This window comes from Bison bison, unplaced genomic scaffold (genome assembly GCF_000754665.1).
Source record: "Bison bison bison isolate TAMUID 2011002044 unplaced genomic scaffold, Bison_UMD1.0 scf7180017864480, whole genome shotgun sequence".
Lineage (NCBI taxonomy): Eukaryota > Metazoa > Chordata > Mammalia > Artiodactyla > Bovidae > Bison > Bison bison.
The window spans coordinates 2,167,346-2,194,530 of record NW_011495040.1 but is presented as its reverse complement, the minus strand read 5'-3'; the positions used below and the strand labels follow the sequence as shown (position 1 = coordinate 2,194,530).

Here is a 27,185-nt window from a genome sequence, read left to right as displayed (position 1 = left end):
TTCACTGCTGAGGGCTTGGGTTCAATCCCTGACCGGGAAACTAAGATCCTGCAAGCCACAAGGCATGGACAAAAAATATTCAAAAATAAAAATTAATGCATACCTAGCAGTCTAAAGTACACAGCTTGGAGTCATTCAGACCTGAGCTGGAATCGAGGCTCTGTCACCTCGGAGCTGTGTTTAAGTTTAAGCAGGTGACATAAGCTAAGGCTCTGCTGTATGAGAATGAGAGTCACCATCTCCTCTGAGATGAGAACAAGGGTAACCGCCTCACCCTCTGCTCTGTCAGGGAATCAGTTGCAGTGGCAGTGTTCAGGGGGTACCTGGTCTCTGGACTCAGCCTATAGAAGCCTGCTCACCTGAGCATGTCAGTTATAACTGTATACAATCACTGTAACAATTTCAGTGTGGCAAAACAGGACTTCCCTGGTGGTCCAGTGGTTAAGAATCCACCTGCCAATGCAGGGGACGTGGGTTCGATCTCTGGTCCAGGAAGATTCCACGTGTGGCCAGGCAAGTAAGCCACCCCTAAGTTGTGATCTGCAACTACTAAGCCCACGAGCTGCAACTGAAGCTCTAGAGCCCGTGCTCCACAACAAGAGAAGTTACCACAAAGAGAAGCTCCTGCGCCGCAACCAGAGTAGCCCCTGCTTGCGACAACTAGGGAACGCCCACGCACAGCAACAAAGGCCTAGTACAGCCAAAATAAATATGTCAATTAATTTTTTTAAATATGGCAAACCAGGCAGATCATTCAGATTTGTTTTTTTCTTTGATTTCATGGGACTGTGTTTATTTGATTATTTTGCCTTTAGTCAAATAGGCAGAATGGTTACAAGTAACAGAACACCTTGGGCAGCCCAAGTACAAAAGGGGGATTAATTGATTCAAGGTTTCAGACTAGGAGATGCAGCAGAAACCAGGCACTGGAGAAGCAGCAAGATCCAAGAGTTACCTGCCCTCTTTTCTCCTTTGAAAAGCTTTATCCTTTTCCCATCCAGCTTTCTCTCCTTTATGGAACCCACCTTGACTCCCCCACAGCTTCCAAATTTCTCAGTTCTGGTTGTCAATAGAGACTACTGACTAGGTTCCTTCAATTGGGACTTAAAAACATCAAATTTATTTTTAACACTTGAACACTCATTTTTTAAACACAGAGAAGCATTCTTGATGTACTTGGAATAAAACCTCCTTTTGTGTTTTATTTGTTGAATTCTATCAGTTGATGTATAAATATGGTATAAATGTGTACCAGTTTTTATGAAGTCAAGAGCTATAATACAGGCTTACTGTGAAGACTGCAATGACAATTACCAAGAACTTTCAAACAGGGAAGTAGATTGACAGTTAACGTAACTATTAAGAGAAAGCTAACTAACTACACTATTTTCAGGAAAAATATAACCTGACGCCTACAAATATTTATAAAAATTTAAATACAAGATAGAATAAGAAGAGTATGTGTGTGCTCAGTCACTCTGTTGTGTCCAACACTCTGTGACCCCATGGACTGTGGCCCGCCAGGCTCCTCTGTCCATGGGATTCTCCAGGTAAGAATATTGGAGTGGGTCGCCATTGTCTTCTCCAGGGGATCTTTCCAACCCAAGGATCGAACCCACATCTCCTGCACTGGCAGGCAGATTCTTTACTACTGAGTCACCTGGGAAGCCCAAGAGAGATTATATCCTTTTTCTCATCTCTAGAACTGTCGGCTGTGCTACCACTCATAACATGAAACACAGTGCTATCATCTCAAGAAGGCTTTACAATAAATGCTAACAGTGGTCACATCCGGGGATCATTTCTAGATATGTGTCTCCTTTTGAATTTTACACTATGAATTTATGAATATATCATCTGTCCAAAAATACAAAAAAATTTCAGTGTAAACCATGTATTAATAATAAGCAGGCAACTTTGTTCTAACTGTATTATGTAGCTTTCCATGTGTTAAGGATAGCTACTTATTTCCACAGACTGACAGCGAACCATGTAGATTACAATAAATAGTCATTGTTGTTTTGGGGCTTTTGGGATTTTTTTTTTGGACCTGCCACACAGCTTGCAGGATCTCGGTTCCCTATCTGTGGAACACAGTGAAAGTGCTAAGTCCTAACCACTGGACTGCCAGGGAAGTCCCTAAACAGCCACTGTTAAAATACATTTTAGATATGAGTCTGAGGAAACCGATGAGGGCTCACGAGAGCCAAAATGCCTGCCAGCTGCTAAGAACTGACTTCTCATACTGTCTTCTCAGCTTTAACAACAGCTGTTTGGACTTCTTTGAACAAGTCCTAGAAAAGTCTTCAGAAGTATATATACTCAAAAATTTCATGACTGAACCCAAACTGTCTCAGTGGCAAAAGGGAATAAATTGATGTTAAATCATTTTGCTTTAGAAAACAGTCAATGGGGAAAACCCTATTTGTCCCCCCATGAAACAGTCCAATGTTGAGACCACCTAACTAGCTGGAAGTGAAACTTTACACCTGTGCCCAGAAACCCTATCTCCAAACAAGCAGGGGGCCGCTAATCACTGCACATCTGATGGATCTCTACTATGAATAAAACACAGGAGAAGAATTAGATCTGACGAAGGGTTTTTCAAATGGGGACTTGAGCATAATGAGAACTGTATTAGTCTAAAAGTGATGACGGTGCATTAATAATCAAAGTCTAGGTTTCCAGGAGAGTCACACAGTGTGATGGTCTCCATCGGACTAGTGGAAAAGTCATCTTTTTCTCAACTTCTCCAAAGCTTTCTGATAGACAAGCTACTGAAGGCACAGTGACCAAAAATCCAAATGTAACTGGTGGCAAAATACACATATTCCAGGTCCCTAATATAAAAGAAACTTCCTACCAGTGAAAGGAAATTTCTGTGCTGACTGAGCAGGAACTACCATCAACACACAGTCCTGCCTCGGGAGCTGCCCTAGAGTAAAGAGGGCTCCTTCCTTCCAGGAACAGACTGGTGACTGCAGCAATTCACCAAAGTCCAGCTCTGAATTAAAACCCCTCGTCTTTCAGAGAAAGCCCCTCTGTGATCCTACTCAAGTTAGCAGACAGCTGGCCTTCATATTCCCAGATTTCATTCTACTTGTCACATAAACAAGATATTGGAGAAGAAAAGGAAGAAAAATGCATGAAAAGAGAGAAAGACATTCTCCTGTAACCCTAACTACTACAAAGGTTTTCTCTCCTCATCCACCACTGTTCTCAGAGTCTTGGTGATGATGGAACCAGAAATAATAAAATGTTACACTTGGAAAGATCCCTAGGGCTCGTCTAGTCCAGGCCTCTCATTTAATCCAGAAGAGAGTATACAAATGACCTGCGCAAGGCCACCTGGCTAGGACAACACAGAACTCAAGACTTCTTTAAGCTGCTACCCTCTTAAACGCTACACAGAATTAAGAATTGGTACTATTTTCAAAGGAAAACACTGGCAGCTCAGTCTGGGCAACTGGAGGGGATGGAGGGAGAAAGACAAGAGAAGGAGATGACCATTTGCCCATTACAGCCCCCAAACTACTTTTTGAGGTTTAAAAATAACTACACTTCTGAGCTAAACAGCATGGTAATCCTATCTTCTAACCATTCAGATCCTTCCAGTAAGAAATCATGTTAGGGCTCCTACCTTATCTAAACGCCCACACACAGATGCACCTTTCTTCCTGCCAGCCCCACCACCAAGCCTCTCTGTGGTCTCGTCTCTTGGGAACTAAAAACCAACTGTCTACCCCCAAAAGGGTCTTGCAGGAGCCTTCTACCGCTCCTCCAAATTCCCCATTAAAATACTCATAAAAAAAAAAAAATTACTCATAAACAGAGACGCAGATGCAGAGAGCAGACACGTGGACACGGGCGTGGGGGGAGAAGAGGAAGGAGAGGGTGGGATGAACTGGGAGATTAGGACTGATGACATAAATACACTGCCATTTGTAAAACAGCTAGTAAGAAGCTGCTCTATAGCACAGGGTGCTCAGCTCCATGCTCTGTGATGACCTAAAGCAGGGGATGGAGTGGGATGTGAGAGGGAGGTCCAAGAGGGAGGGGATATATGTATGCACATGGCTGATTCACTTCACTGTACAGCAGAAACTAATGCAACACTGCAAAGCAAATATATTCCAATAAAAAAAAAATAAAGGACACACACTGAAAAAAAAACACATATAAATATCTGCAAAAAGACAACTGAATGGTCAATTAAAAATAAGACTATACATCAAAATTTATAACTTTCTCATCAATAGGCAGAAATTGAACATATTCCAGACTTTATCCTCTAGGGAAGAAATAAGATAGTAGAGTTCCAAGAGAGTAAGGCAAATCTAGAGTCATCCCCACTGTCCACACTTAACTAACCATAGCACACAAGATGCAATGATAGGCAGACAGACATACAGACTAACTATTCAAGATTACCTTCAAAGCCAGGAAAAGCCTACCTGTCCTACTTTTACCGTCTGTTCATCCTTATACTGAAAGACTACAATTCCCAGCAGGCAACAGGAGAGAAGACAAAAGGGGAATTGCCTCCAAGTAAACATTCATCTTTGAGGTCCCTAAAATGTTTGTATCCTTCCCATAGAAACCTTAACTTATATAGTGTAGGTAGGTTCCTTACAATCTCCAACTAAGACGGTCCAATATTAAGAGTGGCACAAAGAAATAAAAAAGGAACTCAAGCTCACACCCCTAATAGGAAGTGTGGGAGGGGAACACTCACGTAATCGGGAAGTTGACAATAGTCGGATTCTTCTCCACAAAGAAATTGTTCTTAGTGAATCTCTTAATACAAAAGATTAGATATGGAGGCAGCTTGGTGAGCTGGAAGCGCTTCAGAAAGTTCTCCTTGTAGGTCTTATATTCCTAGAGAGAGAAAAGAAAATGATCAAGTTAATGTTGGAGCATTAGAGCAGGAACACAAGTTTTGTTTTGGCTTGGCTTGGGTTTTTTAATAGAATTTTGTCTTCCAATAGAATCCAGAAGACACCTGACCCCAGCAACCACCTGCAAGGGTTAAGAATAGCTGTTTGGCCAAAGCTGAAATACCTCATCTGTGTTTCAGCCAGCACGTGACCAAACTGTTGAACTCTAACCATATAATATAGGTTTTTTTTTCTATAAGGAAAACAAAAATGTCAAGTGAAAAAGAGGATTTGTTAAAAGTTCAGAATTTAAAAACCATGAGTTGTTGTTTGTTTAGTCCCTCAATCGTATCCGATTCTTTGTGACCCCAGGGACTATAGCACACCAGGCTCCTCTGTACATGCGATTTTCCAGGCAAGAATACTGGAGTGGACTGCCATATCCTTCTCCAGGGGATCTTCCTGATCCAAGGATCGAACCCATGTTTCCTGCATTGCCAGACACATTCTTTACCACTGAGCCACCTGGAAAGCCCCTAAAAAAAAAAATAAGAGTTTCACTTAATTCAAAATAAAGAAGAATGTCCTGACCATTTGACCATCAGACACATGCACCATGGAACAGGCACCTGTGACCAACAAGGAGCCCTTTAACACTGAGGGTTTTCCAGAAGAGCAGTCAACTGACATTCCACGTTCCTTCCTCCTCCAAGGCCCCAAGACTCGTAGGTCAAGTACAGTCTGTTGAGCAACACTTAACTGAGGCCTCACTCAGGACTTGAATATCTCACTTTCAACAGTGGACAGACAACCAGGCAGAAGAAACAGAAGACCTGAGCAACATTATAATTAGGCCTAAAGTTGCACCGCCAGCAGCATAATGTACACTCTTCTCAAGTGCACACGGAATGGTCTCCAGCAAAGACCGTATGCCAGCCCGTAAAACAAACTTCAACAAACACAAAATACAGAAACAATACAGAGTATGTTCTCTGAGCACAATGGGGTGACATTATTAACAGAAGTCAGCAACAGAAGGAAACGTGCAAAACTCACAAATGTACGGAGATTAAACAATACATTCCTTAACAAGCAATAGGTTAAATAAAAAAGAAATAAAAAGGGAAATCAGGAAAGAATTCAAGATGAATAAAAATGAAGACACAACATATAAAAACTTATGGGATGTAGCTAAAGCAGTGGTCAAGAGGTAAACTTAGTTGTAAATGCCTAGATTGAAAATCAAATCAATAACCTTCCACCTTAAAACATTGGGGGAAAAGCAAACTAAACCTAAAGCAAGCAGAAAAAAAGAAAAAAAAATCAGACCACAAGTTAAAAAAACACAGAACAGAAAAACATTTCAGAAAAATCAACAAAACCTATTTCTTTGAAAAGACAAGCCTTTAGTTAGTTGAACAAGGAAAAAAAATTCAAATTACTAGAATCAAAAATGAAAAAGGGAACATTACTAGCAACTTTACAGAAATAAAAATGATTATAAAGGAACACTATAAACAACTGTATGCTAAAACAGTAGATAAGTTAGATGAAATGGATAAATTCCTAGAAAGACTCAAACTACCAAAACTTGAAAAGAAACAATCTGAATAAACCTACAACAAGAAATTAAATTAGTTGTTAAAAAACTACCCATGAAGAAAAGCCCAGGCCCAAATTTCTTCACTGGTATTTTCTACCAAACATTTAAAGAAATTACACCAATTTTTCAAACACTTTTCCAAAATAAAAGGAGGGAATACTTCCCAACTCCTTTCATGAGGCCAACATTACCCTGATACCAAAACTAGGCACAACTACATATCAGTATTTCTATGAATATGGATGCAAAATTCCTCAACAAAATACTAGTAAATCAATTCCAACATAAACAACAACAAAGAATTATATACCAATTATACATGACTAAGTATGATTTATTCAGGAATACAAAGGTGGCTTAACATCCAAAAATCAATTAATATAATATACCATATCATATAATAATAAGAAAATAAGGCAATAAATAGCAAAATAAGACAACAAATAGCAATAATCGAAACCCACACAATCATCTCTGTAGATACAAAAAAGCATTTGACAAAATCCGACACCTTATCATGAGAAAAACACTCAATAGAGACAGAAAGGAACTTCCTCAACCTGATAAAGGGTATCTATGAAAAACAGATATGTGATGTTATCCACAGCTAACATCATACTTATCGGTAAAAGCCTGGACTCTATCCCTCAAGATCAGGTACAAGATAGGATATCTCCATTTTCCACTTCTATTTAACCCTGTACTAGAGATTCCAGCCAGAGCAATCAGGTAATAACATTTAAACAAATATGAAGCATCCAGATTAGAAAGGAAGAAGAAGTAAAACTATCTCTGTCTGCAGATGATATGATCTTGCATATGGAAAATTTTAAGAAATACACTTTAAAAGTTTGGCAAGGTTGCAGGCTACAAAAATCAACTTCGGGGGCTTCCCTGATGGTCTAGTGATTGAGAATCCGCCTGCCAATGCAGGGGTCATGGGTTTGATCTCTGGTCCAGGAAGATTCCACAAGATCACAACTAAGCCCATGAGCCACAACTACTGAGCCCACGAGCCTTAGAGCCTGCACTCTGCAATTAGAGAAGCCACTGCAATGAGAAGCCTGCACACCACAACGAAGACCCAGTGCAGCCAAAAATTAAAATAATAAAAATTTATATTAAAATAGTTCAAAACTTATACTCCAAAAACTATAAAACACTATTGAAGGAAATTAAAGAAGATAAATAAATAGAAAAATAACCCATGTTTATGAATCAGAAGACTGCTATTATTAAGTTGGCAATAACTCCCAAACTAATCTACAGATTCAACACAATCCCTGTCAGAATATCAATTGGCTTCTTTGTAAAAATCCACAAGCTGATTCTCAAATTTGTAAAACTGCAAGGAACCTAAAATAACCAGAACAATCTTGTAAAAGAATAAAGTTGGAAAGTTCAGTTTATAATTTCAGAACTAACTACAAAGTAGTAATAACCAAGACTGTGTTCTAGACATATACATCAATGGAACAGAATTGAGACTCCAAAAATAAACCCATGTGTATATGGTCAAATGATTTTTCAACAAGGATGCCAAGACCATTCAATGTGAAAAGAACTGTCTTGTCAACAAACAGTGCTAAGACAACTAGACAGCCATATGCAAAAGAATAAAACTAGACTTTGTACTTTACACCATATACTAAAATTTAACTTAATACACTATTGAGCCCACGAGCCATATCAGTATGTTTCTAGAGAGTGATACAATAAATACCACCATGTGAAGTTGTTAGAGCTTCAAATCGATGAAGGGTTCATTACACAACTTATGATTGTCATTAGTATTAATATTTTGCTCTGTTAGGTATTTGTTCCAATGAAAAATTTTCAAAAATGATGCATCATGAAATTTTGAGTGAAGAAGAATCTTTCAGTGAATTTTATGAAGATATTTTCTCTGATTGCCTGAGCGATATATATACTAGTGTCTCAGAAGATGACAGTTCTTCAGAATATAGTTCTGATTCAGATGATGTGAATATTAGACCAACAAAAAGACAAAAAACCTTAGTCATTGATTCTGATACAGAAAGTGTAAATGAAACTCATGATGCTGGAGAGGGTTCCTTTGCTTCTACAGAAGAGTGAACTGAAGACAACATTTCAATTCAATTAAAAGATTCTACAGGTGTGTCAGGTGTAACTACTGAATGTAATAACTCACAAAGTGTTAGTGAAATAACAGAATTAATCTCAGGCTAACCAAAATAAACTTACTCACCGCAGGCATTAGTTAGTTTCTGCAAAAATCCCCCAATCAATGGAACTTTCTTGGTGGCTCAGATGGTGAAGAATCCCCCTGCCAATGCAGGAGATGTGGGTTCTATCCCTGGGCTGGGAAGATCCCCTGGAGAAGGAAATGGCAACCCACTCCAGTATTCTTGCCTAGAAAAATCCCATGGACAGAGGAGCCTGATGGGCTACAGTCCATGGAGTCACAGAAGAGCTGGACGTGACTTAGGGACTAAACAACAACAACAAAGGCCTGAAATGTAAAAGCTAAAACTATGAAAGTCTTAGAACAAAACACAGAAGTAACCTTTCATGACCTGGGATTTAAGAATGGATTCTTACATATGATAGCAAAAGCCCACACTATAAAAGAAAAACTAAGTAACTTCATCAAAGTTACAACCTTTATGCTGCTAATGATACTATCAAGAGAGTAAAAATGCAACCTACAGAATGGGAAAAAATATTCGCAAATCATACAATTTGATGAGTGACTGGTATTGAGACTATATACAGAAATCTTACAACTCAATAATAAAAAGATAAACTAATTTTTTAAATTCACAAAGGATCTAAACAAACATTTCTCCAAAGATGATATACAAATAAGCACATGAAATTAGTCACCAGGGAGATACAAATTAAAATTAAAACCATAATGAGATACCATTTCACACCTACTAGGATGCCCAAAACCTGAAGATAAACAATAACAAACGCTAGTGAAGATGCAGAGAAACTGGAACACTCGTACACTGGAGGTGGGAATATAAGACAGTGCAGTCACTTTGGAAAACAGTTCTTCAAATGGCTAAACGTAAGAGTTACCACCCAGCAATTCCACTCCCCGATATCCAGCCAAGAGAAATGAAAACATGTTCGTAACAAAAACTTGTAGACTGACCGTGATCTCAAAGTTTGTTTCAAAATTTGCAAGCATCAAGTGTCATTCAAAAATGATTAGTTGCTGTCTAGGGCAGGGGGACACAAAGGGGTTAAAATGATAACTAAAGGATAATTAAAAAAAAAAAAATCAATGATGGAAGTATTCTAAAGCTGACCAGATCTGTGGTAGCTCATATCTATGAATATAGTAAAGCAAAAAAAAAAAAAAAGACAAAACAAAAAAACCTGCACTGTAAACTTTGAATAGGTCAATTGTATGCTGCTAAATTGCTTCAGTTGTGTCCGACTCTGTGTGACCCCATGGACTGCAGCCTACCAGGCTTCTCCGTACATGGGATTCTCCAGGCAAAACACTGGAGTGGGTTGCCATTTCCTTCTCCAAATTGTATGCTACTGTATATTATATCTCAATAAAACTGTTCCTTTTTAAACAATTAAGTTCCCTGCCACATGATGAATAATCTGAGAGCACTGGAGAAATAAAAACCTTCCATCTCTAGTACACATACCAGAGCCACACCTTCTTTCTGGTAAATTTCTCATCATCTATAGGTATAAGCCCTATAGAAATAAATGTCTTTTTGGTGATAGGAAGTAACTCATCTCTGTGTGGTTGAAATAAAATATTGTGCTAAACCCTCCCCCCACTCGAAAAAAAGAAATGTTCTTAATCAAGTAAACTCCAAGAAATTTCACTGCCCACATCTGTGTCTATGTACAAGCTGGCATCAAGAGGCACTATTTTTAATTATCTCAGAGTAGTGAAGGACAGAGTTAACACTTAAATACCACCATAACCTAACATGAAAAGGTTTCTCTGAAATTTACAAGGGAACACTGGGAGCATGGGGTGGAGGGAGGGGAGGAATTACACTGGACATCAGTACGGTCCTCACACAGCAAGGTTTTAGCTAAACCCACATAACAATAGTGCTATTAACCAGTTTTATTGATTTCAAAGTTTTGTGTACATAAAAGTTAGTTATAATTTAGTACTTTCCTTAAAAGCTATAGGTATGAAAAGTGTATACCAACATTGATGTTTACACTGATTTAAGTAATACTATCATAACAATAAACGTAAACCAATACTGAGGGTCCACAGGAATCTCAATATTGCTTATATGTGAACAAACAGTAATAATAGAGACCATGTGGTATAGTTGAAAAAGTCAGAGAAAAATCTGACTTTAGATCCCCAGCTCTGTCACGTAAAATTGGTATAAAATAAAGCCAAATAAAATAAACAGGTTTAGATAAGCCCTAAGGTCTTTCACCTTCCCCAAATGAAATGAGTCTAAAAAAGAGAGGGAAAAGGGTTCAGAATGAGGCATTGAGGTAAAAAAAAAAAAAAGTTTAAGTTTAAAAGAACGAAAAAGGATTAAATTTATCTACGATGAAGAAAGGAATTAAACCAAGAAACAGTTAACTCTGCAGATAAAAAGAAACTTTCAACTTGATGAAAGGTAATGTTATAGTAAGAATACATTTTTTCATTTTATTTATATTTTAGTGTTTTTCTTCTGCTTTAATATCTACATTATATTTTTTAAAAGATAGGAGTTTTTCATACCTTTGTGAGTTTCTACTCTCCTAAATACCCTGTCCTTTCTCCATACTACCCAGAGGCACTTTAATTCAAGTTGAAGTGTGAAAGTGTTAGTTGCTCAATCATGTCTGACTCTTCATGACCCCATGGACTGTAGTCTGCCAAGCTCCTCTATCCATGGAATTTTCCAGGAAAGAATACTAGAGTGGGTTGCCATTTCCTTCTCCAGGGGATCTTCCCAACCCAAGGATCAAACTCACATCTCTTGCATCTCTTATTTTGGCAGGTGGATTCTTTACCAGCTGAGCCACCAGGGAAGCTCCCAGGTAAAGAATCAACCTGCAGTGCAGGAGACCTGGGATTGATCCCTGGGTTAGGAAGATCCCTTGGAGAGGGAAATGGCAACCCAGTCCAGCATTTTCGCCTGGGAAATCCCATGGACTGAGGAGCCTGGTGGGCCTCAGTCTATGGGGGCACAAAGAGTAAGAAATGACTGAACAACTAACACTTTTACTACACTTTCAACTCAAGTTGAGTTGAGGGTAAAACAGCAGAAAGTCTGGGAGGCTCAATAAACACCACACACTTTAAAATAGCATTACACACATGTGGCGATTTTCAAGTATAAAAAGAAAAACGTCAAAGTGAAAAGGTTGGACTTTCATGGTAGTCAAGAATCCACCTGCCAATGCAGGAGACACGGGTTTGATCCCTGATCTGGAAAGATTCCACATGCCATAGGGCAACTAAGAGCCACAAGCCACAACTATTGAAGTCCATACGTCTAGAGTCTGTGCTCCACAAGAGAAGCCACCACAATGAGAAGCCCACTCAACGCAACAAGACAACAGCCCCCACTCACCACAACTAGAGAAAGCTCACAGGCAGCGACAAAGACCCAGCACAACCTCACCCCTCATAAAATGATATATTAAAAAAAGAGAGAGGAAGAGAGACAAAGGATTATGAGCAGGGCAGGTGTGCAAATGGGTCACCTTCTCAGTGATGCCGTTGAACTTGGCCAGGATGTTGAAGAGAGGCACCTGGGGGATAATGAGCTGCTCCTTCTCGTCCTTGTACAGGGGGGCAGTAGGAAGGTCCAGTGTCAGGTACATAAATGTGGACTCCACCATCGTCTCCTGGTACTCGTCATTATGCAGCAGCTGCTCTTTCTCTTCCGCTGGCTGGAAGTGAGGAAGAAGGAAAAGGAGGGAAGGAGTGTGAGCAAAATAAAATACCACAGCTGGAAAGAAATGAGGTTTCTGGGACGCTTATATTTACTTCATTTAATATTAAAGGGAGAAGGGGTACCCAAGAGACTGTGCAATTCCACAGGCACTTGCACAACCTGTTTGCATGCGTGGGTGCTCAGTCATGTCTGACTCTGTGACCTTGTGGACTGTAGCCCATCAGGCTCCTCTGTCCATGGGATTTTTCCAGGCAAGTGTACTGGAGTGGGTTGTCATTTCTTTCTCCTAGGGATCATCCCAACCCAGGGACTGAACCCACATCTCCTGCGTCTCCTGCATTGGCAGGCAGATTCTTTACCACTGAGCCACCTGGGAATTCCTAGAGATTAATGCAAACACTGGTCTTTCATCTTCATAGAGATATTATTTAAATATCAGACTATTTGAAATCTAGAAAGTTTATCTGAGCTTTAGGGAAAAACACACTAGCACCACCTAGTGGCCAGAACACTGAAATCAGTCATCCCTCCTTATCTATGGTTGCCTCCAGGACCTGCCTTGGATACCAAATTCCACGGATGATCAAGCCTCAACCAACTGCTAAATGTAAATAGAGTGCTTTTATATACTGAAAAAATTCCATGTATAAGTGAACTAGTGCAGCTCAAAACTGTGTTGTTCGAAGGTCAACTGTACAATCAACCACCACCTCCCAAACTTAGCACACTGGTACACAGGAACCTAAGGGACATGCCACTTGGCAGGCGCCTTGCAGAACCTCTTCCTGGAGCAAAAGGCTGTTCCAGTTATCTAAGCATCTTTTTGTCAACTCTGAATCCTCTCGGGCAATATAAACCAGTCCAAGCCACTCACCAGATCAGGATGAGGCAGTTTTTTAGTGAAGATCCTCATGGACCCCTGGAAAACGTCAGTTACAATTGCTGTACAAACAGAAATCAAAATGCAACTTCTGTGTTGAAAGTATTTCCAAAATTCAGTCCTAACTCCTACATTTTAAAAATAAATCAGCATCTTCCAGCATAAGACCCAAAGCTCTCACTTAAAAACAGACATATACCACCAAATTATACCTTTTTACTTATTTGTGTAAATAATTACTCTAGAGGATTTCTACGACTCTGTGCTCCCAATGTAGGGGCCTTGGTTTGATCTGGGTCAGGAAACTAGATCTCACACAGCAAAACTAAGAGTTTTATGCCACACGCAACTGAGACCTAGTGCAGCCAAATAAATGAATATTTTTTTAACAATTATTCTATGTCTTTCTTCTCCCCAAGATGGATGGGGCGGACAGACTGAAGACACCTAAAGAGGGGGCAGGGCCACCTGGTAAAAAGAGCATCAGGCCACAATCCCACATCAAGAAACCAACACCATCAGAACACAGAGAGAAGAAAACTGCATTAGGTCTCCAAAACAACTTAGCTGGTTCAGCAGTCTCTAAGCTAAGTTATTTAAGGCATTCATGAAAAATGTCCAACTACTGCTAAGCCAACCTGGATGCTAAGAACACAGGGACTCGAGGTCTGAGCCTCTATAAACTAGCTTTTAGTCTGTTATTCCGAAGAAGCAGCCAGGCCTAAGGACTATCCACTAAGTCTTCACTTGGCTACCACCAGCCCACCAGCATGTCTACAACACATTGCCCAGCCCCTCAGTTTGAAACTAGGTCAGGATTTCTAGAGCACAATCATATCCATTTCTACTTATTAAAAATACCATTATATACAAGCATGCTCTAATAAAGAAAAATGGAAAGGAAACTATTCAGGAACAAGATTTAGCCCATGTGTACAGAGACTGTACCCTAACACAAAAAATACACAGGTAAGAAGAAAGGATGAAAAGTTGCAAAGTGTTTCCAAAAGGAAGCAAACAAAAAAGTGCTCTCCGTCATAAAATAACACAACTTACTCTTTTTTTTCTTCTTTGTGCCCCCCAGAGCTGAGTGTAGAGCATTCAAAAACCAGGACAGAAAATCAACTCCATCCCCTGGAAAAGGAGAGGTGGGACATCAGACTGAATGAAAGTCCAAACCACACGCTGGTTGGCATGACTCCACATTCTCAGTTTTCCTCCCTCCTCTCCAGCCATCCCATCCTGTGGGCAACCTCCTCTATCTGGCCACTACACACTGACACTCCTCAAGGCCAAGATCTTAGTCTTCTGACACTACTCACCCCCTAGACAATCTGGCTCAACCAGAATCTTCACTTATCAGCTCTATTCCAACCCTGAGTCTCATCACCCATCAAAAATCATTACTGGGAGTTCCCTGGGGGCCAGTGGTTAGGAATTGGCATGTTCACTGCCATGGACCGGGTTCCAACCCTGGTCAGGTAACTGAAATCCTGAAAGCCACACAGCTCAGTCAAAATATTAAAATAAAAATAATAGCCATTACTGAATTTCTAAGTCACTCCTCAACAAGAATGTTTTAAGACAAACATGTGACAGCGTATCTTCACTTAAGGGCCTTCACTGCGTCCCCGCTGTTATCAGGATGTAATCCAAGTTCCTTATAGCAGTGGGAAATAAACCCAACCACTTGGTCCATCTCAGCACTCACTGTTGGATCCAAAGGTCCAGCTACAAGCAGTCCTCTCTCTGTGCCAGGCACCTCCATGCTCCTGTCCAGTGTCCTCTCTGCCTGGAATGTCCACCCCCACCGTGTCTCCCCGCTACCTAAAACTCAGGTGTCTTTTCCTTCTCTCTGAATCTCAGCTCACCTCGCATGTGTTCCCACAGCATGCTGTGCTTCTGCTATCACAGCACTTAACACATGTAATCATCTTTCTACGGAACTATCTTCCCCACTAGAACAGGAGTGCCTGGAATGAAAAAACTGTGTTTTTTAACCCTGCAGCATTAAAACCTAGCACCATGAGTGAATAGTCAATCAACTGACCTGGAAACTAGAGAGTATCATATCACATCCTATGAGCTACTATGAGCTACTCATGTGGCAATAAATCACTGGGTTTGGAGGGATAAAAATAGTCAGAATAGAACAGTCTGCGACATGACAAAATGAGAAGCAAAAGTGGCAGGCACTTAATAATGGTTGGTGCCTTTTCCAGCCTCCTGGTTTTCCCAAGTCGTAGTTTAGTTTAGCAAATCAGACAGACTGCCTATCCAGCTGACCACGCCTGGGACTCTGGGCAGGGCAGGCTGATGAAGGACGACTGAGACACCTGAACACGCTATGCACTGGACACTCGCTCCAGCTACTGCAGAGTTCACTGCAAAGCAGAAGTAAATGTGCCCACCAGACTAGTGCTATTGCCCAAAAGTCAGAAGACACGAATTACTCCTTCCTTACCCTGTTTCGTGATCTGAAAAGTCTTCTTGCTGCAGAGGACAACAGCCTGCAGCATCTCATGGGGAGAGACATGTGCTTTGAAATTGCGAGGGTTCCAGAGTTTTCTCATCAGCTCTCCGAAACGCTGGACCAACAAGAACATGATATCCCCTGGAGGACGTTTGATGTTCTTATAATTGTCTTCTTCCAGGAAGTAGTTCCGGAGAGGAGGAACGTTAGACAGAGCCTGGAAATCAAACATTCCGATTCCGATTAATCCACAGCCCTTCTGCTGGACCCCTGGGACTTAGGCTCATCTACTTAAGCTCTTCTAAAAACTGTTACACCTTAAAGAATCAGAAGTAAAGGTGTCTTTCCCGCATGTGGTATTAAGAGTGTGGTAATAAAGCCATACAACTGTATATAAAAATGAATGTACTCTGTTATGATGGAAATAGTCAAAGACTTTAAGAGAATAGAAATCAACTTTATCTCATTAAGCAAAAAGATAAAGACCTACCATGTTAGTTCAGGAAGAAACATATGCTTATTAGTGTGATATATGAAACTGGGAAGGAGACCACAGAACAGACCCTAAATAAATACAGTCTCAGGTCTTTTCTGATAGGGTCATGAATCCTCATCAGTGCTGTGCTTACCATGTGCACAACTTTCTTTGACAAGGTAATCCCTTTAGCAAGGAGTAAGGAAAGATGCTGCTAAATATATAAACCCAGGCATCTCTGGGGAAAACAATTCAGGGGGCAACTCAGGATAATGATAGAGGTGACCAGGAAAGCCTCTACAAGTTTGGGGCTTCCCTGATGGCTCAAGTAGTAAAGAATTTGCCTGCAACCCAGGAGATGCAGGTTCAATCCCTGGGTCAGGAGGATACCATGGAGAAGGAATGGTAACCCACTCTGGTATTCTTGCTTGGAGCATCCCATAGACAGAGGAGCCTGGCAGACTACAGTCCATGTGGTAGCAAAGAGTTGGACATGACTGAAGCAATGGCCTGAAAGCCTACAAGTTTAGCTCAGCTAAAGAAACAAGGATTTCCTGCTGAGATACTGAAAGTAAAAGTTGCTCAGTCGTGTCCAACTCCTTGCGACCCCATGGACTGTAGTCCATGGAATTCTCCAGGCCAGAATACTGGAATGGGTATCTTTTCCCTTCTCTAGGGGATCTTCCCAACCCAGGGATTGAACCCAGGTCTCCTGCATAGCAGGCGGATTCTTTACCAGCTGAGCCACAAGGAAAGCCCTTCCTGCTGCGAGTTACTCTCAAAAGGAAAAGCATGTGGATAAAGTTTATCCTAGCTCTGTTATCCTTGCCCCACTGTGGAGAGAGGTTGCTCCCTGACTTCAGTGACAAGACAAATAGCAGGTGTCCTCAGAAAGAAATTAATCAGCCTCTGTGGAGTACTTGGTCCATTCAGTAACATTTTAGTGGAAACATCACAGAGGATTTGTTCATCTACTTACATGTATAAATAAAAAGAACTTCCTATGGGGGCTAAAACCCATCACAAAGTCACAACTTCCCTGATTGTATTCAAAACCCTATCTGTCCTCAAACAGTCTTCACAAAGCCATGAGAGACTGGAAGAGGCAAAGTCAGCAAAATCTCTCTCCATCTAAGAATTCAACCTTTCCAGGGACCAGAAACATTCAAATACTAAGATCACGGAATCTGGTCCAAATACTACATGGCATATAGATGAGGAAACACTGAAAACAGTGAAAGACTTTATTTTCTTGGGCTCCAAAATCACTGCAGAGGGTGACTACAGCCATGAAATTAAAAGACACTCGCACCTTGGAAGAAAAGCTATGACAGACCTAGACAGCGTATTAAAAAGCAGAGATATCACTTTGCTGACAAAGGTCTGTATAGTCATAGCTATGATTTTTTTCCAGTAGTCATGTATGGATGTGAGAGTTGGACCATAAAGAAGGCTGAGCGCCGAAGAACTGATGCTTTCAAACTGCAGTACTGGAGAAGACTTCTGAGAGTGACTGTAAGGAGATTCAACCAGTCCATCCTAAAGGAAATCAACCGTGAATATTCATTGGAAGGACTGATGCTAAAGCTAAAGCTACAGTACTCTGGCCACCTGATGCAAAGAGCCAACTCATTGGAAAAGACCCTGATGCTGGGAAAGATAGAAGGTAGGAAGAGAAGTGGACAACAGAGGACGAGACGATCGGATGGCATCACCGACTCAATGGGCATGTTTGAGCAAGCTCCGGGAGATGGTGAAGGACAGGGAAGCCTGGCGTGCTGCAGTTCATGGGGTCACAAGGAGTGGGACACAACTTAGCAACCAAACAACAAGGGACCAGGCATGACACAAACGGCAGACAGCAAAACTCAGAGATATGTTTTTGCAATGTTTTACCCAATTCTTTATGCAAAAACACCATACACAAAGTTTAAAGGCCAACCAAATGAGAACTAGAATACGTGCAACACACACACATATACATATAAATATATACATACTTTTAAAACTCAATATAGTGTAACACTAATAGAAAGATGAGCACATAAGGCCCACAACTCATGAGAAAATATAAGAATCAACTTTAGAAATGAATTTTTAAAAGTAAGTTAAGATGGAGATACCTATCAAAATGGAAGAACTTTTTTTAACGGTAACAGTGACAATGCAACACCCCTTTGGGAATCCTCCTACACTGCTGGTAGGAATGTATCAATAAACTGGTGTAGCGACTAAGGAGAACAGCATGAAGGTTCCTGAAAAATCTAAAAACAGAGTTACCATAAGATCCAGCAACTCCACTCCTGGGCATACATGCACCTAATATACATGAAAGCACTATATACAATAGCCAAGATATGGAAACAACCTGAATGTTCATTGACAGATGAATAAAGATGTGACACACACACAGAATACTACTCAGCCGTTTAAAAAAAAAAAAAGAATGAAACAATGCCATTTGCAGCAGCATGGATGGACCTAGAGATTATCATACTAAGTAAAGCCAGAAAGAGAAAAATACCATATGACATCACTTACATGTGGAATCTAATACACAACACAATTTATCTATGAAACAGATTCACTGACACAGAAAATAAATTTATGGTTACCAAAAGGGATAAATTAGAAATTTTGGATTAGCAAATAAAAATTACTATATATAAAATAAACAACAAGGTCCTACTGTATAGCACAGGGAACTATATTCAATATCCTATAGTAAATCATAAGAGAAAAGAATATGAAGAGGAAAATACATATCTATAACTAATTCACTTTGCTGTTTATCAGAAACTAACACAACACTGTAAGTCAACTATCAGATCAGATCAGATCAGTCGCTCAGTCGTGTCCGACTCTTTGCGACCCCATGAATCGCAGCACGCCAGGCCTCCCTGTCCATCACCAACTCCCGGAGTTCACTCAGACTCACGTCCATCGAGTCAGTGATGCCATCCAGCCATCTCATCCTCTGTCGTCCCCTTCTCCTCCTGCCCCCAATCCCTCCCAGCATCAGAGTCTTTTCCAATGAGTCAACTCTTCGCATGAGGTGGCCAAAGTACTGGAGTTTCAGCTTTAGCATCATGCCTTCCAAAGAAATCCCAGGGCTGATCTCCTTCAGAATGGACTGGTTGGCTCTCCTTGCAGTCCAAGGGACTCTCAAGAGTCTTCTCCAGCACCACAGTTCAAAAGTGTCAATTCTTTGGTGCTCAGCCTTCTTCACAGTCCAACTCTCACATCCATACATGACCACAGGAAAAACCATAGCCTTGACTAGATGAACCTTTGCTGGCAAAGTAATGTCTCTGCTTTTGGATATGCTATCTAAGTTGGTCATAACTTTGCTTCCAAGGAGTAAGCGTCTTTTAATTTCATGGCTGCAGTCACCATCTGTAATGATTTTGGAGCCCAGAAAAATAAAGTCTGACACTGTTTCCCCATCTATTTCCCATGAAGTGGTGGGACCGGATGCCGTGATCTTCGTTTTCTGAATGTTGAGCTTTAAGCCAACTTTTTCACTCTCCACTTTCACTTTCATCACTTCAATTAAAAAAAAAAACAAACAGCAGCCTTTTCTGTGGCTGGTGGGTTCATAAACCACAACAACTCCCCTATAGCCTAGAATCAAGGCTCACAGTGCATTAATACAAGAAGTGAAGGTTGAATGAATCAAATTCAACAAAACAGAATGACGTGTAATCATTAAGGATGCTGCACAAGAACATTTATTGATCTCACAATAGGCTTTTAAGTTAAAATATATACAAAGATATACACATATACTATGTTACTTTCTAGATTAAAAATCCAAGTATTTGAAAAGTCTAGAAAAGAAATAAAATATAAGAGGGTCACAAAAAGTGCAAGATGGATACACACTGCAACACTGGTAACAAAAAACCCTGAGACAAGTGAAATTTTATCTATCAAGTGAGGAATAACAAAATAAACCATAATATTGCCACATGACATTATGCCTGTGTGTGCGTGTGAGTGTGCGTGTGTGTGTTTAGAATAGTTCTGGAGCTTTCTATACTGTTAACTATCCCAGGGCAGAGCACTAGGGAAAGGAATAAAGTTCTCCTGTTACACTTTCTGTATCTTTCTTCCCCACTCTCCGCAATTTGTTTATAGTAATCATTTTTTTTTTTGAGTGAAGCAGAATTACTGTTAATTTTCTTATTTATGCTTATCAATATTTTCTACAATGTACACTATTACTCATGTAATTTTTTTTTAAAGCAAAACTTAATTGCAAACAGGACAACTTTGGCTTTCTGCTTTTCTCATTTCAGGGTTTACACACAGGGGCAGGACAGACACCTCAAAGCCAACACAGTGAACATCTACACCATGGAAGAAAAGCATCACCTAGCACATGTGCCTCTTTTTGGGTCCTCCAGGCTACATGCAGATTCCACTCCCTGTACACTGCAGAGGCTGAAACAGGCCCACCATTTACCAGCAGCCCTCAAGCAGACACAGGAGTGTTCTGCTTGGTGCAGAACAAATAGGCCAGCAGAGTTTCCAGCAAAGAATCAGGATCTGAGGACCACTAGACTCCACCAGAAAGCAGTCATTTCCTGGCTGACCTTCAGTATTCCTGGGTTGCCCCCTCCCGCACAGTTCCCATCCCATCCTACCCTACCTGAAGGACGGCGTTGGCGTAGTCATTGGCCTTTATGTTATTCAGGCCCACGATACCTGGCAGGTAAGTGGTGCCATCATATGCCCGGGATAACTTGGCTTGCTTGTCCAAGTTAGCAATCTGCTGCTTTGTGAAAGTGGGCTTCAACACATACTGCAAAACAAAAGAAAATTCCAAGTTGTTTCAGGACAATCTATAGAGCTGACAAGACATATTTGCAACAGCAATTTTTGCAAAAGCAAAAAATACTTTCCCATAAACAGCCACCCAAAGAGTTCCCAACAGTAGGGCTAAGGACGGAGGTGACATGGAACAGGCCCACTACACACTGCTCATCTATAAACAGGTGATTATCAAAAACCCAAAATCACCGAGTCCCAGGCCTTCCCTTAGAGAGCATGTCTGGCCAACCCCATAACAAACAACAGTGAGAAACTGCAGGATACTCAAGTCTGCAGGCGGCACGAGTCTGAGTCCCAGGTAGGAGCTCACGCAGGGTCAGCACGTGGGCTGCTCCGTAAGCAGGAATGTCGTTCTCCCTCTCTGTGGAGGTCTGCAATGCTGTGATTCCCTGTGACTGGAGGGGCAGGATCAGACCCTTCCCAGTCCTACAGCTATGAGGGTCATTAGGTCACAGGCTGGTCAGAGGGCACCACTGACTCACTTTGTTTCTATTTTACGTTTTGGTTTTTTGGCTGCGAGGCATGTGGGATCCCAGCTCCCAGACCAGGGATCGAACGTGCATCCTCTGCATTGGAAGGCATAGTCTTAACCACTGGACCACCAGGGAAGTCACCATTGACTCACTGTGAAAGCTTGAATTTAAAAAAAAAGCTTGAATTCCTTTCAGTTTCTCCCTCTGTGCATAACCACTTGAAACTTCAATTTTAAGAGGACTATGAAACTTATGGAAGTGGGGTAAGTAGTGTTTCAAACACTCTGAACACCAAGCTTTCCTTAAATAGAACATTTCACTCTACTGAACATGCAGCCACTTGCTGAAAAGGAAAACAATAATCAACAGTTCCAACAGTAATCAAAGCCCAAGAGGACTTCCCAGGCTCCCCACTTAAGTGCAGGGACTCCTGGCATAAGGCACAAATCGGAGCCTGCAGGTGGAACATGCTGGCCATTTTGGCCACATCATGTCAAAAGGAGCCGTGCATGTGTGCTAAGTCACTTCAGTTGTGTCCAACTCTTTGCGACTCTATGGACTATAGCCCACCAGGCTCCTCTGTCCATGGGGATTCTCCAGGCAAGAATACTGGAATGGATTGCTATGCCCTTCTCCATGGAATCTTCCCCACCCAGGGATCAAATCCGTGTCTCTTAGTCTTCTGCATAGGCAGGCAGGTTCTTTACCACTAGGGCCACCTGGAAAGTCCAAAAGGAGCTGTGAGCTGGTATAAATCTCTGTCCTAAACCTGGCTACCCCAGGCTCAATTCACATCACTACACCAAAGTGTGGAAGGGTAATTTATTTCATAAAAATGCTTTCACCCCAATTACAAAGGAGCCCTATTTCTTCAGTCCTAACTAAAAACAGAAACAATAGCTAAGCTGCAGACCATGGGCCATGACTACGAATTGTGGGGCTACCCAGGCGGCTCAGTGGTCAAGAATCTGCCTGCTAATGCAGAAGAAGTAGGATTGAGCCCTGGGTCAGGAAGATCCCCTGGAGGAAGAAATGGCAACCCACTCCAGTATTCCTGCCTGGATAACCCCATGGACAGAGGAGCCTGGTGGGCTGCAGTCCATGGGGTCCCAGAGAGTTGGATACGACTATGAGACTGAGCACACGTGACCTCTTTCTTCAGTTTCCCTGGTTCCTCCCAGAGGGAAAGGAGATTCTCCAAGTCCAAAGGACTGAGACTCTTTCCTGACCTTGAGTAGGGAAGACCCCCAGGAGCCCTGGGGTAGCTCCCAGGAGAACTAGTTCCAAACCAACCCTCTTGGACACGCACCGTGATGTCCTCTAGTGAGGAATCAATGATCTCATAGTTGTCAGGGAGGCAGTAAAACTTGAGGGTGTGGAGGTTGAGGAAGACATGGTGACTAAACTGGACACTGTGAATGTAGGCATGAGACTTCAAACCCCGGCCTGCAGGAAGGAGGAAACGCTGTGAGAGAAGCATAAACTCCAGAAGCACACAGATCATGTATAATTTTCCCTTCTTCATTTTGTATCAGAACATGTTAATATCAGCAAAAGCAAAGTACTAAACCATTCCTGAAAATTCATCTCCGCATGAACTCCTCTCATCATACAAGTTAGCAAGAAAGAACAGCACTTTATTCTCTAGATAGCATAAAACATAGGGGGACTAATTTCATATACACAAATATGGAAAACGTGTGGGTATCTGTATGTGCATATGTGTACGTATATATGTGAGTATGTATGTGTGTATGTATACAAGCTAGTTTCCTGTGCTATCAGAAACTAGGGATATGCATGTATATATTATAAATAATACACGTACATACACATATGTACGTGTCCCCATCATCACTTAGTCCTAATTTTCCAGCTGCCCACATTCATGACAATCTCATATCTACGTAACCTTTGTTCATGTTACCACTCCTTTCTAGAATATTTCACCCTTTACCCATTCAAACTCTGTATATCCTGCATACAGAGAACAAGTTCCTCCTTCACCTCCTTCATGAACTTGACACAAACATTCCAGCTAACAGTGATCTTTGCATATTTCAACTCCTATTGTCCTTATTTATTTACACTCAGTGCCACACGGGCCAGCAGTAATCTTTATGGTCTTAAGAGAGTTTGTTGATTGTTTTATGTGTTACCCTTGACTGTTTATAAGATCCTTATAAGAGCAAGGAATGTACTTTACATTTCTTCTAAATCCACCACTATACTGTGCAAATAGCACTAGCTTGGTCTGAATAAACTGAATACAGTTAATTTTCAGAAAAGGACAGAATGAAAAAATTCCTGACAGTAAAAGGATTCTCAGAAAAAGACACTGAGTATAGAAAAATATCAGAGATTCAAAAACCCAGAGCCAGTCAGCACCAGGGGCCAGCCAATCCCAGAGCTCTTCCCCGCGGTCGGTTCACAGGCCAAACAACCAAACAGAAAAGTTAAATAAATAGCAGCAGGGCCAGAGGCAGTGGGGCTGGAGACAGCAGGGCTTCAGTGGTCTTGCCTGTGCTCCTTCACTGGCGACAACCAGCATTAGGCAGAGAAAGCCACCACCTTAAAAAAATAATAATAAAACTAGAGCTTCTGAGATTTCCCACACAGTCTCACATGTGGTGAGATCTTTCTCCCTTTCACATGTGTTCAGATTCTGATAAATAGAGAACCTCCTATGGATTTTCTAAGAGTATTCCAATTTCCTGGGAACAAAGATAAAAGTTTATTAGACATGACTCTTAACAGGAACTTACTCTCTTAAAAAAAAAAAAAAAAAAAAAACAACAACAAAAACCCACAGACCTGTGGCTAGTGCTGAAAACACAATACAAAATATTTATTTACCTTGAAAGTACTTGCCACACACCAGACAAGCATATGCATTGATGTGGGAGAGGGAGATGGAACACAATTTCTCAAAGTCGAAGTCCAGCACACTCCTAAGAAGATGAAAACAAAACAGAAACAGTTAACAGTGATGGCTGCCCAGGTAAGCACCTGAGTAAAGCAGCACCGCTGGCTCCATGCTCCCCAGCGTCATGCAGCATCCTTCCAAGAACAGGTCAACAATCACATGCAAATTGTGGGGAACGTTAACTCTTCCTTACTTAGACATTCGGGCTTTCCTAGCGGCTCAGATGGTAAAGAATCTGCCTGCAGTGCAAGAGACCGGGGTTCAATCCCTGGATTGGAAAGATTCCCTGGAGAAGGGAATGGCTACCCACTCCAGTATTCTTGCCTGGAGAATTCCATAGACAGAGAAGCTAGTGGGCTACAGTCCATGGGGTAGCAAAGAGTCAGACACAACTGAGCAACTAACAATTTCACCTAGACATTTAATATAGTGCCCCAACCCACCAACCCCCAGAGTAGTGCAAAGGTATCTCTACCAATGACCCTCTTCGAGTATCCACAACCAGTTGAGAATCTCCCATTACTTTCTCTGGAGGAAAAGCCACAAGTAGGACTAAAGTAACAGGACACCAACAACATTCCAAAGTAAAAGACATAAAATAAAGGACACAAAAAGAGTGAATAACCCCTTTCATAAAATAAAATTTTATTTTTGTCCATTAAAAAAAGTCAGAAGCCTGAAGAATTTTAGAGGAATACCTACAAAAAGATCTGTTCAAGTGCAAAGTCACGGTGAGTACCAGGCAAGTTAAGTGATTTAAAAAAAGTTACCTCTACTAAATCCACAGGTGGCAAGGGTTTTCCTTCTCAAGCATCAACTCTAATTAATCGTTAATGGTCCCTGGAAAGCTGCACTGCCCACTAAAGGGGCCACTAGCCACACACAGCTATTGATGTAAAATAATTAAAATAAAATTTATAGAGAAGGAAATGGCAACCCACTCCAGTATTCTTGCCTGGAAAAGTCCATGGACAGAGGAGCCTGGCAGGCTGCAGTCCATGGGGTTACATGACTGAGCACGTGTGCATGAGGGTGGAGGGTCACGGGTTGGTAGCAATAAACTGGTAGAACTAAAAAAATAAATAAATAAATAAATAAAATAAAATTTAAAATTCAGTTCCTCAAGCCACATTTCAAGTGCTCAACAGCCACAAGTGGTTTGTGCCTACCACATGGACAATTCCACTGTTGCAAAGAGCAATTCCAATGTTGCAAAAACAGTCTAGTAGTCAAGGCTACACTAGAGCATAAGTGAAAAAACCATCCTATAATGATCTGGGGGACCAAAGAATGCAATGGGATGAGATGACCACCTGTGCTTTAGGACATGTCTTTGTCTGTTTTTCCTTTCCTGAATCCCAGGCATCAAGAGCAGTACCTAGCACATCATGTGTGTGCGTGCTCAGTGATGTCAGATTCTGCGACTCCAGGCTCCTCTGTCGGTGGGATTTCCCAGACAAGAATATTGGAGTGGGTTGCCATTTCCTCCACCAGGAGATCTTCCTAATCCAGGGATTGAACCCAAGTCTCCTGCATCTCCTGCACTGGCAGGAAGATTCTTTATCCACTGAGCCACCTGGTAAGCCCTAGCACATACTGTTCAGTTCAGTTCAGTTGCTCAGTCGTGTCCGACTCTTTGCAACCCCATGAATGGCAGCACGCCAGGCCTCCCTGTCCATCACCAACTCCTGGAATTCACTCAAACTCATGTGCATCGAGTCAGTGATGCCATCCAACCATATCATCCTCTGTCGTCCCCTACTCCTCCTGCCCCCAATCCTTCCCAGCATCAGGGTCTTTTCCAATGAGTGAACTCTTCACATGAGGTGACCAAAGTATTAGAGTTTCAGCTCCAACATCAGTCCTTCCCATGAACACCCAGGACTGGTCTCCTTTAGAATGGACCAGTTGGATCTCCTTGCAGCCAAGGGATTCTCAAGAGTCTTCTCCAACAGTTCAAAAGCATCAGTTCTTCGGCACTCAGCTTTCTTCACATCCACTTCTCACATCCATACATGACCACTGGAAAAACCATAGCCTTGACTAGACGGACCTTTGTTGGCAAAGTAATATCTCTGCTTTTTAATATGCTATCTAGGTTGGTCATAACTTTCCTTCCAAGGAGTAAGCGTCTTTTAATTTCATGGCTGCAATCACCATCTGCAGTGATTTTGGAGCCCCAAAAAATAAAGTCTCTCACTATTTCCACTGTTTCCCCATCTATTTCCAATGAAGTGATGGGACCAGAGGCCATGATCTTCATTTTCTGAATGTTGAGCTTTAAGCCAACTTTTTCACTCTCCTCTTTCACTTTCATCAAGAGGCTTTTTAGTTCCTCTTCACTTTCTGCCATAAGGGTGGTGTCATCTGCATATCTGAGGTTATTGATATTTCTCCCGGCAATCTTGATTTCAGCTTGTTTCTTTCAGTCCAGCGTTTCTCATGATGTCCTCTGCATATAAGTTAAAGAAGGAGGGTGACAACATATAGCCTTGACGTACTCCTTTTCCTATTTGGAACCAGTCTGTTGTTCCATGTCCAGTTCTAAGTGCTGCTTCCTGACATGCAAACAGATTTCTCAAGAGGCAGGTCAGGTGGTCTGGTATTCCCATCTCTTTCAGAATTTTCCACAGTTTATTGTGATCCACACAGTCAAAGGCTTTGGCATAGTCAAGAAAGCAGAAATAGATGTTTTTCTGGAACTCTCTTGCTTTTTCGATGATCCAGCGGATGTTGGCAAATTTTGATCTCTGGTTT

General features: G+C 41.4%; 1 protein-coding gene across 1 annotated transcript in view; it reads right to left on the bottom strand.

Moving 5' to 3' along the window:
• The window catches only part of USP39 (ubiquitin specific peptidase 39), a 36,877-nt gene that overhangs the window by 4,543 nt on the left and 5,149 nt on the right, over positions 1-27,185 (bottom strand). The window contains exons 3-10 of the mRNA XM_010862194.1: positions 24,359-24,453; positions 22,812-22,948; positions 20,848-21,000; positions 15,710-15,935; positions 14,302-14,379; positions 13,240-13,307; positions 12,172-12,360; positions 4,736-4,878 (exon numbers count right to left, since the gene is read on the bottom strand). Coding sequence (XP_010860496.1) covers positions 4,736-4,878; positions 12,172-12,360; positions 13,240-13,307; positions 14,302-14,379; positions 15,710-15,935; positions 20,848-21,000; positions 22,812-22,948; positions 24,359-24,453 — 1,089 coding nt within the window. The remainder of the gene's footprint in view (positions 1-4,735; positions 4,879-12,171; positions 12,361-13,239; positions 13,308-14,301; positions 14,380-15,709; positions 15,936-20,847; positions 21,001-22,811; positions 22,949-24,358; positions 24,454-27,185) is intronic.